Raw genomic sequence first — 16,875 nt, 5'->3', positions numbered from 1 at the left:
ACACAAAGCACTTCACTCCACCGTCACCGTTACTCCCTAACTTGGAACAGCCATCACGTGCAGCCATGCTGAATTCAAATTGTTGTACAAATCCAAAAACGGGTAAAAAGCTGCTACCACAGCATAGTCAAAGTTCTGTACAAACATGAACTAATTAGCCATCCTAATGTTCGCATGAGACAAGCTGGTCAATTGATTATTCCAGTTTTCAAAGAGATAGGGCCGAGGTGAAGTCATTTACCTGGGTCCCATAATAGGCTGCTACATTAAAGGATGAAATTTTCTGAAATTTCAGCTCATTTTTTAAATTAGGGTTTTGATTCACTTTTACAAATACCCTCCCCCAAGAATGTAAACTTCTCACTTTGTGTTTGTAAAGATCCAGCAATAATTTGAGAAGTACCTTTGTTGTATAAATTTAGCAGTCATCAGAGGAAACAATTAGTGGTATAAATCTCTTAAAACAAGTAAGAATGCTATTTTGCTGCAGGACGAAAGACAACAGCAAACTCATACCATCACCTAAGATTAATCGCTTGTTACTGTACAGTGCTCTATAATGGTGACTACTAACGAAGACTAATATAGCCATTAGCCAGCATCTCTAACTAACGTTCCTCATTTAGCTGTTTTTAGGCATTAGTGGCTCACTGCTCCGATGTGGGAGGCACAGCTCCTTTTCACCGGGAGGCCCCTCAGCGTCTCTCCCTCCATCCCACCTCCCTCCTTGCGATGCTTCCCAGCTTTTCCCACCCTGCCTGCCTCCTCCGGGCCAGGCTGCGGCGGGTTCCCCGCCGCAGCCTGGCCCGGAGGAGGCAGGCAGGGTGGGGAAAATCTGGCAAACACCCGCCCCTAGTTCTTCTCCCCCCTGCCCCTCGCAACAGCTCTGCTGCTGCTGTCCCCTCCCGGGGCGACGCGCGGCCCCTTTAAGGCGGCGCGGAGCGCACTGTCCCTTTAAAAGGCGGCTGGGCGGGAGGCGGCGGGAGGCGGCCGAGGGCCATCGCCTGCCCGCCGGCTTTTCCCCCCCTTCCTGCCGGCCCGTCGTTCGCAGCCGCCCGTTAAAAAGAGGAGGCAAGATGGCCGAGCTGGGCAGCAAGGGGGTCACCGCCGGGAAGATCGCCAGCAACGTCCAGAAGAAGCTGACCCGGGCGCAGGAGAAGGTAGGGGAGAGCGGGGGGTGCGCGGCCGCCGCCGCCGCCTTCTCCCCGGGATGCGGGGGGCGATGCTGGGTGCTGGGAATGACACCCCTCCCCAAAACAGAGATGCGGGTGCAGCGGTGCCCCTGCCCCCCCCCCCCCCCCGGGGGGCTGGCAGCTGCCTGCTCTGCCTGCGGATTTAGGGCCCCTTTGCATCCTGAGGATGCAAAATTCCGCAGTTGTGAGCTGTGAGGTTTTTACCATCCGTCTGCACGCTCAGGGTAAGCAGAAACATGGCATCGGATTCAGCTGGCAGAGGGGAGGGAGGACAGAGCGCCGCACGTTTGTTTGTTTTAAATATGTAGATGCTTATTGTTTCTGCAGGAGGAGACCTTCTTTCTATGGTATTTAGGTTGTGCTTTATGCGGCAATTTCAAGAGCGATACTGTATTTTCCAGTAGTGCTAAATACATAACCTCAAAGACGGTGAGGAAAAGGAGACGGGCACTTGCTTCCTTATCTTCTAACAGCATAGCATGATATTCGCTACTCGCTTTACTGACCTTGAGCTCCAGATTTTGGAATGGTGGTAAGGCAAAAACCATACTATCTTTGAAGACTGTGCCGATGTCTGGTGAGGGAGGGATGTTTTTTGAATCCCGGGAGCCCTTTCGCTGCTCTCCACCCACCCCTGGGCCAGCGAAAGGTGCCAGGAATATGCAATGGATACTTTTCATGTTCATCTCTCTGGCACGCTGCATCTGATGCCAGATGTCTGCTATGTGTAGGGATTATCGGATGTTTTACGCAGGGACATTGATCAGCTGCTTTTATCTCAGACATGCTCATCTTGGTTTTCGGTGATTTGCTGTGAGATGACATTGACTGAATAAGGACTGGTGCATCTTCGAGGGAGGGAGGGTGAACAGATCTGCCCACTGCTGCTCTTGTTCCCTGGGAGTTATCTTTAGCAGCTAGATTTAATCTAGGAGGTTTGGGATTGGATGCAGGGCTGGCCTGAGCCTTGTACCAATCGCCGACACTGTTACAAAATGCTGCTGGGTCAGAATGGCAACCCAAACCTGTTGGACCTAATTTTGCTCATGCTGCTTCCACTGGTTTAAGCTCATTTACTGAGACTAGAAGCGTGCTTTGAACTTGCCTGACTGCTTGGAAAAAAACCCAAGTGAATAGCAGATCCAGTATGGAACTGGCTGCAGCAACAAGGTCCTGGCTTCGCTCCGTGCATGAGAGAGAGCGTGGCCACATCTGTGGTTTTTCCCCTTACTGCGGTTCCAGGAGGGGACAGGACAGGGCATCTGTCTCCTGGTATCTGATCTACCCTGAACTCATCATAGATGCTAAATTCATACTGTGTTAGCCACCAGATGGCAACCATATTTTTAGTTAATATTAAGGTAGGTGGTAAAGGCTGAGCTCCTGGTCTGCTGTTGAAGTCATTGTATTTATCGGTGCAGCTTGGAGCCAAGCGTGGCCTGCCAGGCCCTTCCCCGGCTTCTTATCTGAACACACACAGGTTCTTTTCCTAGGGAGAGAGTTTTCCACAAATTCCTCTCAACTGGAGATCCAGTTCACTTCCTTGCTTATTTCCTGGTGGTGACTGGGGATGTGGGAACAACAACAACAATAATAATTGAGAGTTTAGCTGTGTATTGCAGGCAATTTGCATGATCTCAAATCAGTTGTTTATCTTTTTACACAGGAAAAAGCACAGCTCCTTTTCCTTCTAAGGAGAAAAGGAAAACAAAACCCAAAGCACTTGCACAAATTCTAGGCCCTTTGGCTGTTGTTATCCTAATGCAAATGAAACAACTTTGCTGCGATCTCAAAAAAGAAAAAAATGGCATTGCTTGCTTCATCTTCTGACTGGCCCTTTTATACTGCTACAGCTTCATCTCTAACAATTCCTCTTCCATGGAGTGTTATGTGTTTTACCCTTGTCTCTAAGGAACAGACTTTCACTGAGGCAAGCATGTGAATATGAACTTTCAGCTCGTGAGGAAAGATACGGCTGAGCATGACGTGAAGAGGAAGGCACCAGTGGTTAGGCACTATACTGGTGTTAGACTTAACGGTATTTTGTTTTAAACTGTGATACATGATACTATGTTTAGCAGGAAGGGTAAACCACATGTCTGGAGATAAGGACCAGGTGTTTAAAAAACAAAAATAAAAAAAGGTAAGCAGACGTGTGCAGAGATAGATCTGGGTACACAACAGACCAAGCACTTAAAAATGTGTTAGATTTTGGTGAAGGGATGCTGAGTGGGGTTGAACTTTCCTTTTTGAGGCTAGTATAATTTGAGGCTTAAACAAGCTGACAGTGTTCCTTTTACGTATCCTCTTTCGATTTGAATCTAGAATAAAAATTCTTCCCCTCAGAGTGGTATCTCTCCTAACTTGAGCCCTGAGGCTTTGACTTCAGCAGTTTCCTTCGTGGTGAATTTAAGCCTTGTGTTAAGCAAAGAATGATGTCTTTTTGTTCAATGCAGAATTCGCACTGAAACACTGTACACATCCTTTTTTCCCTTCTGAGTTGGCTATTATGTAAAATATGTAAGATATTCCTTCAGAAGTACTGTTTGTTTTGAGCCTTTCAGTAAAACTATTGGCTATTTTTGGAAGACACTTTCTCAATTCCGCAGGAAATATGGGGCAGAATGGTTGACTGTGCTGTTTGCAAATGGGCTGTGTGCCCTTTTAACCTCTCTTTCTCTATTCAAAAGTAGCCTCAAGTACAACACTTGGAAATAGTTTGCCCATTGTCCAGTGAAATGTATCAAATAAGTTGATGCCTCTGTCCAGAGGAACCCACCTAGCAGAAAGGACCCATGCAAGCGTTGCTAACTCATATATCATCCTTTGCAACTAACAATTAGGAGATTTAGGCTGGAAGTCATGCTTTGTTCATCATGTAGTTAACTGAAAGATTTTCAATCCGAGACATTGAGCTCTGAACCTTTCATAATTCTAAACTTCTTAAAATGGAGTAAAACTGTAATGCCTCCGATGTCATGGTGTCTTGGAAGAAGCCTAGTGTTTTCAAGCTCTTTTAAACTTTGCCAGTAAGGATTTGAAGCTTTTTTTCTTTATGTCTGTAATCCATCATCTCAGTTAAAATTTATGTTTCTGCAATGTAATCCGTTTTTATCTTATACTCTTGAAATTTTTAAAAATCTCCCCAATTTCCACAGTTCTTAGTTTGCTCGAAGAGTGTCCTGTTTCTGGATGTGTCAGTCTGCACATGCACAAACATTTCTGCTTTGAACAAAGTAAAACAGTGTCTCATGTCCTGATACAATCCTGGTGCGAGGGTAGGTCCTCTGCGAGGTTCCAGGAAGGGGTTGAGTTCGGGGAGCAAAAGGATTGGGGTTTTATTGCTGGGCTGGCAGCGAGGGTCCTCGTCACAGGATCAAACTCTTTGCTTTCCTCCAGCAGGTTAGGCAGAGATTCCGGTTGAAAAGATGGTTGTGCCTGTGCGGACACTGACTGACGATTTAAATGCCATACGGATTAATAGGCATGTCTGAGGAGGTGAATTTTAAAGTTGAAATTGGAAAGAGAGGTTTTTCCTCGGTAGCTTTTTTGTGTGGAGAGTAGAAAGGGATGAACTTATTTTTCCCTTTCTAGACTTCGACTAAGCGTGCGAAGTTCCTATCCTAGAGGAGTGGTGGTCTCTTGCTCTCTTTTCGTTTCAAAGGTGGGCAAAATGAGGAGTCTGTGTTCTGGGACATGAATAGGCTGTCATATTTTTTCATGTTTTTACTCTGATGTACCAACAAACCAAGGCATCCCCTTTTCTCCCTCTCTGTCTCTCACCAAAGGGGAAGGCTTTTTTCCAGGACCTGTCAAAGTTTAGTTTGGAAATCCAAACTCCCTTGCGTTAGAGGGTAACATTTAGGTTGTAGACTCTGCCACTGACTTGCTGTGTTGCCGTGAGATGTTACTTCTGCTTTCTGTTCTTGGCTTACTTCGTTTATCCCACTGATGTTTACCCACATCTATGTTTGCAAAGTTTCCCTGATGAAACCTCCTGTCAGAGCAAAGTTCTGCTCTCCTCTGGCTGCATGGTCCAAGGAGGCTGGGCTATATTCCTGGTCTCACAGGGCTAGTATGACCATAGCTGTTGGTAGCCAGGCTTGCTGATGCTTATTCCCTGCCTGTTCCAAGTGCAAAAAAAGATGTATATGCCAGTAAACCAAAAGCTTTGCTAAAGAATTTGCAGCCCAGCAAGGAGAAATAACCAAGGACACTGGCCCTAAAAAGGAAGGCGGAGGACTGCTTTTGGCAGGCCACTGTGGCCTGATGTCCCAATGCTTTTTCCAGTTAATTTGTCTCATGTAACAATTGTGGCAGCACAGGCTGTGTCCGGAAAGGATCTTTTCCTTTTCCAGAACCTTAGGCTTTGTTTCTTTCCCCTTGTAATCCCTTGCTGGACATGAGGAGGTTGTGATTTGGGTGGAACAGGGTTTGCAGAAGGCATGGCTTGCACTTTGAGTTTGCCCTGATAAGACTTTTTTCCCCCTGATAAGACATGTTCCAATAGGTAGAGCATGGCAGGTGAGAACACCTAGAATGAAATCTCAGCCCTGTTGAAGCAGGTGGGAGTCTATACCAATGAGCAGCACCCAAGAACCTTAAACCAAATTTAAATACAGCTATCTTCAGGATTCAGCTGTCAGAGGCTGCCTGATCTGTAGAACCTCTGCAGATGGGGAGGGAGGCTTTATATAAAAAATGGGAGATGCAGAAAGCTCTCTTATTGAGAAGGAAGGATCACATCTACCGACTTGGGAGGAGGGAAGTTCCTTATTGGTTTTCCTTTGGGATCCTTCTGTCTCTTCAAAGCTTCTATGTTTTTTGTTTGGCTTTGCCACCAAACCATCCTACCCTATGCAATCTGCCTTGTTGTGTCAGTGAAGTACAAAAAGCCTGAAGAGCTACAAAGGTTGTTCGCTTGCTGATCCGGCATGAAACTTCCTTTTTTTTTCCTGGAGAACTCCCCAGAAGACAAGGAAAGGGCTTCTTACTTTACATCTGTTAGCTTGCTTTCTCAAGAAGGCAGGGCTTAGATGACAGGTAGAGTCTCAAAGGTACTTTGTGCCTAAAGGTTGCTGGAAAACAGGCACTGGATAGAGGAGGGACATCTGAATTAATGCCCCTAATGTACAGATGATTCCAGTATGAGCTCAGACTGTATTACTGGGCATCAGAGAATCTGCAGGGAGGAGGTGAAATAGGAAACCAGTCTCCACATGTTTCCTTGCCCATGGAATGGTTTGATTGGCAGGGTGCTTACAGTGCCCTGCTGAAGGTGCCCCTCTGTCTGGGTGTTGGCAACAGATTTCTTTTAAGAAGCAGAATCTCATGGATGGATGAATTTTCTGATTGGAAAAGGCCCAGATGTTCCTGATCACTTTATCTTCCCTGTAAGTTTGAGTCTTACAGTCAGTCCTCTTCAGTGCAGTTTTTGTGAGATCAGGTCCATAACATAGGATCTGCTAGATCTCTTTTCAATGAATACTTTTGGTGAGGCTCTAGGCAGGAGAGAGTTAGTGTTATAGAACTCATCTGTCGGGGAGATGCCATCAAACCTGTCTGTCCTCTCCCTCCATCATTCATGCTGATTGTTAAGCAAGGTTTTGTGTTTCCAGGCACAACTGTGTTTTGCAACATGGCAAATGCTCCTGGCACATGACCAGTAAATGACATGGCTAGCCAAGCCATTCAGGAAGGCTGTGTGCAGCCTGGGGTGTTCAGCACCTAGCCGGACTGGGGTCTTTGGGAATACTGCAAGTCTTCCTTTGTTGCTGACTCTTTGGACAGAGACATAAGAGCCTGTTGCTTGGGGCCAAATGTGTCATAAAGCTCTGGGTTTAGAAATTTTGGAGTGGCAAGAGGGTAGCTTAGGTTGACAGGTATTAGAGTGGCTATTTTTTTCCACTGTTGTGTTGGTGACCAGACACCTGAGCTGCCCGCTGTGCGAGTTCTGCAACTTCGCAGGGGTCGTCTTACAGTCCTGTCTACCTGTGCATGCAGGGATCAGACTCTCTTCCCAGAAGTGCTGTAATGGCAACTTGACATTATCATTAAGATAGGCTCTATTTGCCCAAGCAGAACAGACTTGTAGCCCTGTTTTCTTCAGCTGGCCACAGCTCAGCATGCAGGGCTCCCTAAGTGGGCTGGCAAAGCTAGGGTGTGCAGACCAGCTGCTTCTGCTGCGGGAGAAGACTGTATTGATGTTGACCAGGAGCGCATTCTCCACCCGAGAGCAATGAGATGGAAACAAATATTAAAATATGAATAAACCTTCCTCTGAGAGCTGCTGGCAGGTGGAATAGAGCATCAAGGTTCATTTTGACGTCAGCCTGTGTTTTAGCCTTCTCTTGAGGGACTGTGTATTTGCTTTTCTCCAACACCTGCAATATTGAATGCATGAGTGCTAGCAAACCTGTGCCATTCTGACATTCATACTGCTGAGCTAAAAGGGGGCATCTCTCACAGGAAGGTGTTGGAAGAGAGAAGAAAGTAATTTACGTTGTCTTGCTTGTTAAAGTCAATTTTAAATATGGTATTAGTTGACTATGTAATACTGTCAGAACAGGAGTGAGGAACCTCTGCATAACTGCCAGAACTGTTGGCAGCGGTGCAAGGGATGAGTAAATCTTGGCAGGTGTTTTTTCAGCAGGTGCATGCAAGTGACTGATGGACCTCAGGCAGTTCAGGTTTCCCTTGGAACATCTCTGGCTTTGCTAGAAGCTGCTTGATCTTCACAAAGCTGGCAAGTACTGCAGGTCCCGTCCCTCATGCCTAGAGAGAAATTGGAAATATAGTTGTTAGCAGAAAATAGGATTAATGAATCTTTTTTTTTTGTTTTAGGTTACATTTTTATTATGCCAACTTGCTTGCATAGTTTTGTTTCTTAGCTGCTACTCAGAAAGTACCTCTCTTAGATTTGTAGTTCTGTGGTCTGAAGGAACAGCCCTGGTAAATGGGAATAGAAACTGTCCAACCTGAGTGGGTTGTACAGTTTTTTAAGTAATTTTTTCCCCTTTTTTCCCCACCCCTCTTTTTCTAAGTTTCTCCTCGATTATGTTGGGAGCTTGCATTCAGGAAGGGTCTGGATGCTAGTTATGTTTTGAGGAAGACTTGGAAGCCAGAGCTTGGGGCATTACACAGACCTAGACAGAGGTCTCGCAGAATCACTCTGAAGCAGCTTTGTGAAATGAGGAATAGGTACTGTGTTTGCTCAGACCTCTGCAAGCACACATGTATAACATAGATTTTTCTACTGTTTAGGTTGTGCTGGAGTAAACTTTGCTCAGACCTGGGGCTGGCAGGTTTATGTTTTTGAAATTCAGAGTCATAAAAGCCAGACAGTGTGGCCTTTCTTTTTGTCCCTTTCTTTAGAAGAAAGGAGAAGTCTGGGTGGCAGTTTGTTCTTAATATAGGCTGCCAGGCAGGATGGAGAGTGCAAACTTTACCAATAAGGAGGAAAGCAGTGCTTAACAACAACTAATCCCTCTGTGAAAACCATGGCCCGCATTTAATCTCTTGATGATACACAGATATCGAAGTCTGAAGTACTGGCCTCTCTGCAAGGATTTGATATGCAGATTCAGAAAGCTGGTAACCTGTTCTGAAATTACTTATATTTTGGTAATTCTTCATTGATCATGTTTGGTTTGTGTATTTGAAGCAGGTTTAGAACTTTTTGTTAAACTTGCTTGAAGAGCCACGCTAGTTTCTCAGTTCTTTTCAAAGTTTTCTCTTTTAGGAGGGAGATTAGAAGTTGATATAGCTGAAGTACAGACATTTTTCACTGGGCAATTGCTAACGCTCTGCTTTGAAACTGTGTTAGACAGAACTGCAATGCTTGTTTGCCAGCAGCGACGGAAGGGGAACTTCAATCGTACAGTAACTACAGTGTTTGAAAACACAGCTAGAAGTGTTCATGCTTTTTTTTTTTAACTTCATGCTACTTGGCTTGATTGCATGTTTTATCAGGCCAGAAACAATAATGCATGACTTAACCAACTCGAGCTGAGTTTGAAGGTATTTGCAGAGTGAATAAGCAATTATGTCCTATTGGATTTATTTGGAATGGTGCCAGTGACAGACATGAACATATACCAAGTAAGTTATAAAGACGGACATTTGAAGAAAATGTAGATCTCTGCATCTTTTTCCTTAACAGAAATGCTGATCCTGTAGCCTTCTAGTACCGTTGTAAGTCATGTTACCCATTTCTGTAAGTTATAGTAAGTCTTTTGATCCTACCAGCTCTGAGATTCTGAGTGTGGAAGGACCAACCTTATTTCCATTCCTACTTCCTCAGCCATTATGGGGGAAAAAAGGGCAAAAAATTGAGGGGGGAAAAAATAGTGTATTTAAAAAAATGCAGGGAATTCCTTTCCTGGAATTTGAATGTTCGGCTCATTAATTTTGAATTTTCAGGCAGTCGAGTGGTGTCTTGGGGAGATACTTTCTTCCCCCTCTGTCTGTGGGTGGAACATGACCCCTCTGGTCCAAGTGTTGATTCTGACACAAGAGACCAAAAAAAGGATTGAGTTATTGTGGCAAGGGGACAGCATGTTTCAAAGGTTGCTTTGAAAATACATTTTGGAAAAATTCTGGTGAGAGGGATGGCAGGTTCTATGAGAGCAGCAGTGCTCAGGAAAAATTTAAATTCATTCAGATGGAGAAATATACTTGGGTTCTGCATTTAAAGACTCCTTAAGGTATAGGTTCCTCAGCAAAGGAGTGAAATGACTATTCTTCTGTGTATTGAACCAACTTCTACAGTAGGAGAATACTAAGGATTTTTCTCTTTTCAGTCTGTTTAGACTGAAAAGCCATTGCGAAAAGCCAAGTCTAGCTGTGTGTTAATAAACTTGAGCTATTGAAAGAATGTACCCACTCTGATAATGTTTCCCTCGCCATGCATACAGACGGTATGATTATTTGTTAGTATCTGCAGTGAGATTGTATTATATATTACAAAAAAAGGCCATTCCCTATCCTGAAACAATTCCAATGTAAATATTGGACAGTCTCAGATAATGAAGATAATTCTGGTTTGTTTCAGTAAAATAAGAAGACTTAAAAGGGTTTTCAGATATTTTTGCAGAGGTTTGGTAAGGATGGTTTTGTAGACAAGGGTGAAAGGCTATTTTTGAACAGCAAAATTTTTATGCAAATGCATAAGCTGAAGAAATTGGAAAAAGGTTGGCTTTCTTTGGAGGGGAAGAGCAGCTGTGTGTGCAGGGCTGGGAGGAGAGGGTTCGGACACTGACTGTGATGTGGTGGGAGGGGGTCCGAGAAAGTCAGAGGGGCGACGTGATCAGTCGATTGTGTAGTAGTACGCTACATCCAGTTACTCATGGTCTGGGACTTGTCAGTGAATGGGTATCAGAGTCAGTTGCTAGACTAGAACTTTTTGCCAAGCTGGAGGCTTTTGCTTTCTTTATTCCCTGACCTTTGGTGAACATAAATAATTCAGGGAGGAAGCGTGCGTTATCAGGGCTGGATGCCGTTACGATGAGGCTTTCAGTAGGTGAAAAGAGCTGTGTTGCCATGCTGAATGAAGGTGTTTGACTTAGGGCTGGGGTGGTTTTAGCTGGAATGTCTTCTAAGCCGTCAGTCCCAAGTCTCCAGTTGAGGCCTTAATTTTTGAGGAGGCTCTTTGGGGAGCGCATTGTGGTGCTTTTCCTCTCCAAAGACAACGTGGCCCGGATTCTCAGCAAGTACTCTGGCAAAGAAGCCGGTGGGCTTACACCCATTCACAGCAGGAGAACATGGCCCATCAATCCCAGTTCTCAAGTTTGCTGTTACTCATCCTTCAGCTCTTCTGAAGTAGAGGCAGTCTTCTTGGGTGGAAAGGAAGAAGAGCTGTTCAAAAGCTGCTTGGGAAGAACCAACAAGAGCTGATCATCTGTGTTGCTCCATATGTTCCCACTTCGATGGGACAAGTCACACTCTGTAGCCCACCCTGGCCACGGAGGGCACCGTTCCTAAATCTCTCCATCACGTCTGATCCCTTGTGGCTATTGCCCTCTGGCTCAGGGTGTCCCAACAGCTGATCCAAATGCCTGTGTCTTTCCCTTTGCCCCGTCATGCATGTTACGTGTTTCAGAACTGTCCTGCATTTGAGAAACTCCCATCCTTGTTCAGCAAGGTGGTCGTGAACCCGTACAGGAACTTTCCTAACCTCTTAAGGGCTCTGCATCAAGCCTGTCCCTTCTGGAGTCCGTCTCTTGCATCGTTCTGCCTTATAAGAGCTCCTCTGCCCCTCTCCCTCCTAGCACGCACCTGCTCCTTTATCTCTTTCTCCAGCTCAGGCATGGCCCCAAATGCCTTTTATGTTTTGTCCTGATTTGGTTGCTTCATTTTGCATTAGGGCCTGCATAAAAATAAAAATACTTCTTGCAAATGTATCAGCATTTAAAATGAGTGTTGCAGGGGAGGAGGTGGAGGACTTGAGAAGGGGGATTTGTGCAAACAGCACTATTTATGCTATCTATTCCTCTTACTAGTGTTACTGTTGGCTATAGATAGGGTTTAATTAAGCTATGTTAAATGCCTACCCAAGTAATAGACATTGATGTTGCTGAAGTCCTGTTGCCTGGAATGTCACATTGATGCCAGCTGAATTAAGTGATGCCATTTGGGCTTATTAACTACAGAGCTACGATGTAGCTACTACCCAGCTTTCCAGTTGTGCCCACTTTTTTTGATCTCTGATTTGGTATCTGCTTAAGGCTGGGGCAGGCAGAAGGTGGGGTGGAAATTTACCTGCTTTCTTGGAGACTGTTTGACATTGGAGACTGTCCCTTTGTTTTCAGGGTGTTGATAGATACATGTTCTCCCCAGTCTCTGGTTTGCCGAAAAGCAGGAACTCTGGGGAATTCAGTGTTTTTACCTGCCTGCTTTGAAAAAGAGCAAACCAAGTGGAAAACAAATTGCCCAGAAAGTTATGAATTAGGCGTGTGGCCAAGATGGCTTTGTTGCCCAAGCACACCTAACAGCTGCGTGATCAGTGGTCTGTCTCTTGGGCAGTTATATGGTAGAGCATTGGACATGTGCAGCTCGTGCACCCCAGAGTCGACAGACCAAGGCCGAACAGTCAAGATGACCCTAACAGAGCCTATGTGTCTTCTGGTGAGTTTTCAGCACCTCTGGTATCAGGCCGCCTGCTTAAGGTGTCAGGGTTGAAGCATTCAAAGTCTGAAAACTCTGGTTTAAGCTCTTAAGATTCTTAATCTCCCACACTTCTCGAGGTAGGGGCCTGCTTTCGGCGCTGGGTTTGGTCTGGTGGAAGAAGCCACCACTTCCGAATGCTTATCCCGCTGCCCTGTTTCCTGCTCTGTCCACCTGCTGCTGGAGCACTTGTGCGAGTCACCCGCACGCCTCTAGATAACATCTTGTCTTTGTCAGACCAACAGCTTGAACTGACCCAGCTACTCCCACTGCGGCAGCAGTTTCACATCACTCTTAAACCACATCTGCCACCGAGATGTGTCATCTCCAGCTGCCTCTTTTCTCCTCCTTTCTGCATGCTGCTGCCCCATTACCATCCCTCTGATTGTGCTGCTTTACCTGTTTTTCGTTCCAGCCTGTCTTCACAAATAGGTGCATTTGATAGTAAGTTCTGGATGGGGGACTAGAAGGACAGCAACAACCACAGGGACAGGGGAAAGACTAGCAATCCAGGGTGCTCAAGAGAGCATCTGCCCCGAGGTAAGGGTAGGGTGGAAGTACGCCCAAGTTTGACCCGATGCAAGTACGGCTGAATCAGCAGGACTACAGGGCAGTGGGGTGGTGCTGAGCTGGGGCAGTGGCCTCTCTCCCAGCGCAGCTTGACTAGACCTATAGCTAGCACCCGACTTCTTAATTTTACATTCTTTTTCCTTTATATTCTGACTCTCTTGAAACCCCCGATTGAACAATATCGAATAGATGAGGAAAAAATTGAAAGTGAAATCTAAATGACATTTGCCAGGGTTTGTTTTTATTCTCAGAAGCTTGGGTGGTGAAAAAGGACATTTCCATGTTCTTCCTAAAGATAAATAGGGAGCTGAAGAGTAAGGGCTAGGAGAGGGAGATATCTATGTTTCTTTTTAATTGCTAAAGTCTGTCAAGCAAAGGAAAAGATAAATAAAAACCAATATGTTTTTCCAATAAACTTTCATAAAGCAAGGCAAGCTCGTGTGTTTACAGAAGGGGAAAAAAAAGTCCACTTAATAACACAGTGAGTTAGACCTGGACGGAAGATCATGTATCAATTGAGGGTTTGGGGGTGGGCGAGTAGGTGGGAACATAGGTATATTTGAGGAAGAAAAAAGCAAGAAATAATTCTGGTTCAGTTTCTTGTATACTGTTGGTTATAGCCAAGAACCAACCCTTGAATTTATGCTAGGGTACAGGCTTAGTACATGAGTTATACCTATCATACAGGGCAGGCATAATGCAAAATTACCTAAAGAAATGAGAGAGAGATATAGGCGTAACATAACAAGACTGAGTCAGCTAATGCAGCAGGAGCCTTTAAAAGGAACCTGATTTTGAAGGTGCTTGAATGGCCTCGGGGCAGACAGACACTGAACTGCATGCAAGTATGTGAGCGTAGCACAATGTGACTGCAGAGACCAAACTGACATCATGTCAGTGAGAAGAGAAATTGCTTTTCTATACTGTCTGTCACAGCACCATTCCTGCTGTATCGTGACTTAATTTAAACTTGAACGATGCTAGAAGCTAAACTGCAAAACCTGTGGGTGGAGGGGGAGAGAGAAATAACCTAAAATGTTGAAAACAGTCAAGGGGCTAAAATCTTCTTGTAAAATGTCCTGGAATGTCAGGATTTGGGTCAGTGCTATATGCACATCGGGGGCCCCAGCCCATTCACCAGCTCAGGACTTGTCCCTCTTCTAAGTGCCCTCTGCAGGAGAGGAGATGGTTGGTTTGAGCCTGTGGTTACATACGTAAGAGAACCTTTCTGCTTAACTGATTTGCCACGTGCAAAGGTGGTGAGAGATAATGCTTGCAAAACATGTATACAGCACGTTTTTGTAAACATGCTGTGGAATTGCCTTGAGGAAAATAGCTTTTGCATCCTGGAGATGTACTGTGTATTTTCCTAAACTGCCAGTACGGCTGTTTTCTTGCGGAAAGCGTCCTTCTAAAGGCTGATATTAGAAATATAGAAGCTGCGGTTAATTTTCTCTTGCAACATCGAATACAGATTTTTAAGCTAGATCTTTGCTTCTACTCAGATTTCGGTTTAGATCAAACAACTAATATTCATCTATTTCCACGGCCAGCTTTTTGTTGCTATGGTGTTGGGCCGGTCTCCCACTTGTACTGACCTTTTTGTATTGTGAGAGCAGTTTCAAAGAGGTTCGTGCTACATCTTGGTCATTTCTGAAAGTCACTTGAGGGATTTTTATCTGTATTTAAGTAACCACATCCTTAATATTAGTGCCCTGTCTTAACAGGTAAGGCTCTCCCATCACCCCCATTTCATTTTGTTTCGTTTTGTTTTTAATGTAAGTGGCAGCAAAATTTTACTGTCAAATGAAAAAACTTTGTCTTTACCCTTGATTGCCAGACTCCGGGCTGAATTCACAGTAAATCTCAGAGCTCGGGCTGGCAGGCATGGGTGAAAAACCTCCCCCCACTCCCAGCCCCCTCACGCGCGTGGTAAGCTGACTGTGACGCACTGCACGTAAAGGGGAATGAGGAGTGAGGCTGCAGCGGCACAGATTAATGAAATCTAACTGATTCTCTTCCTGCGACAAAAGAAAAGGCAACATGATGTTGCAGTTCCTTGCCACCTTAATTTAATTTCATGGTATTTGATGGGTGCTAACAGCAGCTTTCTTTTTCTGCTGGTTTATGTTGCACCAGTGTGGTTTCTCCTGCAATGGGTGCCAGCATCTCTTTTTCAGTTCCTGCTCAAAGGTGCGTGCTACCAGGGAGTGGTTAATGTTCAGAAAAGGTAAAGAGTCTGAGTGGCTTTTCCTTCAGTATCCCAATGTATTGACTTTGACAGCTGCAGTACCGTATGGATGCCAGTGACCTGAACAACTTACCAGGGAAGGAGGGGAAAATGGTGCTGCTAGCACTTCTCAAAATGATTTTCTTCCACACAGGGATAAATGATTCATCCAAAGTCACTCTTAAATTAGGTGAGAAGATGCCCAGGGTGGTTGGGGGAGGGGAGGGAACACTTTGATTCAGGACTGCAGTGAGTTGCTATCCAGCCAGGTATCCCTCAGTATGTCAGTAAACTGTTTCAGCAAAAGTGCCCTTTCTGCAGTGTTCTTGTCCTGTTCTGGGGAATTGACTCCATAAATGGACAATTTGGAGGCTCCGGAGCGTAATATTCCCAATTACATTACCTGCAGGGTCACCGTGCCCTCTAACGCAGCTTGCAGCCAGAGAGTGGCTTTGCCCTGTCATAGTTATATGCTTAAAGAGCATTACTCTGATTATCCGGGAGGGCGGATTAATGTGAGTTGATGGATAATTGGAGGAAGGGAGAGGTGCTTGAGAGGTGAATTTGAGTTGGCAGACTTGTTATGCAGAACAGTGCAGTCTGCTTGTGAAAAAGTAAACCAAAGAAACAGGTCTGGGGGAACTGTCCTGCCTTGAAGAGCTTGAGGAGGCAGATAGCAAGGTGCTTGCGTGGAAAGTTGGGTCATTAAAATTGTCACTAGTGAGTTGTGGTTGTATTTGAGGTACTCAATAAAGTTTTCTGGAATAAAATGTGGAAGAAATAAAAGATCCTTCTTTCCCCCCAGATCTTGGCAGCTAAATTGGAATTGCTCTAAAGCCTCTGTGTTTTCTAGCTCCAACCCTATCCCCCATGGTGTAAGAGGAGCAGAGCCCTACCTGGTGGGACACTGGGATCACAAATGGCAGGCAGTTAGATGTTGCACAGCAGCCCGATCTCTGAACTAGCCATGAGCGGGCAGGGTTGGTGAGGAGTTGCCCATCTGTGTGGTGGATGGAGGAGGCCATGTGGCAGAAGGGAGTGAAGGAATGACCATCAGAAACCTTTTGATGTCCAGTGGCTGCGAACAGTAGTGTGTTGGGAGTTGTACAAGCTGTTTGATGAGGAAGGGAATGGAAATGGTCTCTCGATCACACCAGAAGATCTGTTCGTGTAGAAGAAACAAATGTGTTTTAGGGAGCTGAACGGGAACAGGATGCGCTCTGGGTAATGAAGAACGGGAGAGCGAGGGCTGGAGTGGGGCTCCCAGAGGAGGAAACGAGACTTTCTGCAGGGGAAGTGACACTAGTGCCAGTTCTTACCTAAAATAGTGCTCTCTGGAAGGACAGGAAAGAAAGGGATTGCCAAAGAAATGCCTACAGAGTGATGGTCTGCCTTGTCTTCCTGGAACACGTGTTTGCAGGGACCAAGTCCTGCCCTTGAACAGGCTCTTAACGCCGCTGCTGGCCTTGGCAGGGGGCTGCATGTGTAATGCTACCCGTGTCTGTCCTCAAAGCCCTGGAGACACAGATACGTGTGCCGCCGGGCCAGCAAAGTAACAGTAACACAAGTTGGTTTCCTGGGTGAGTTAAAGTTCACCATCATGAATGGGGCTGTGAATGAAAACCAGGATGGGACAGTGGAGTGGCAGGCCTTGGAAGTAAAGTCCTTCTTGAGAGCCTGCAGTACCTGCCTGCCAACCTCCGGTGATGGGCAGCGGGA

At 45.5% G+C, this 16,875-nt stretch overlaps 1 protein-coding gene across 3 annotated transcripts in view; it reads left to right on the top strand.

Moving 5' to 3' along the window:
* The first annotated feature begins 972 nt into the window (after window positions 1–972).
* Window positions 973–16,875, top strand: part of BIN1 (bridging integrator 1) — a 100,144-nt gene continuing 84,241 nt past the window's right edge. Inside the window, exon 1 of one of the 3 annotated variants that reach the window (XM_075152919.1) lies at window positions 973–1,160. In XM_075152919.1, the coding sequence (XP_075009020.1) occupies window positions 1,077–1,160 (84 nt within the window). In that variant the 5' untranslated portion in view covers window positions 973–1,076. The remainder of the gene's footprint in view (window positions 1,161–16,875) is intronic. The other 2 variants (XM_075152920.1, XM_075152921.1) reach the window with 2 other exon arrangements.

This window comes from Calonectris borealis, chromosome 6 (assembly GCF_964195595.1).
Source record: "Calonectris borealis chromosome 6, bCalBor7.hap1.2, whole genome shotgun sequence".
Classification (NCBI taxonomy): domain Eukaryota; kingdom Metazoa; phylum Chordata; class Aves; order Procellariiformes; family Procellariidae; genus Calonectris; species Calonectris borealis.
Note: the sequence above shows the minus strand (reverse complement) of the source record. Positions and strands in the feature narration are given on the sequence as shown.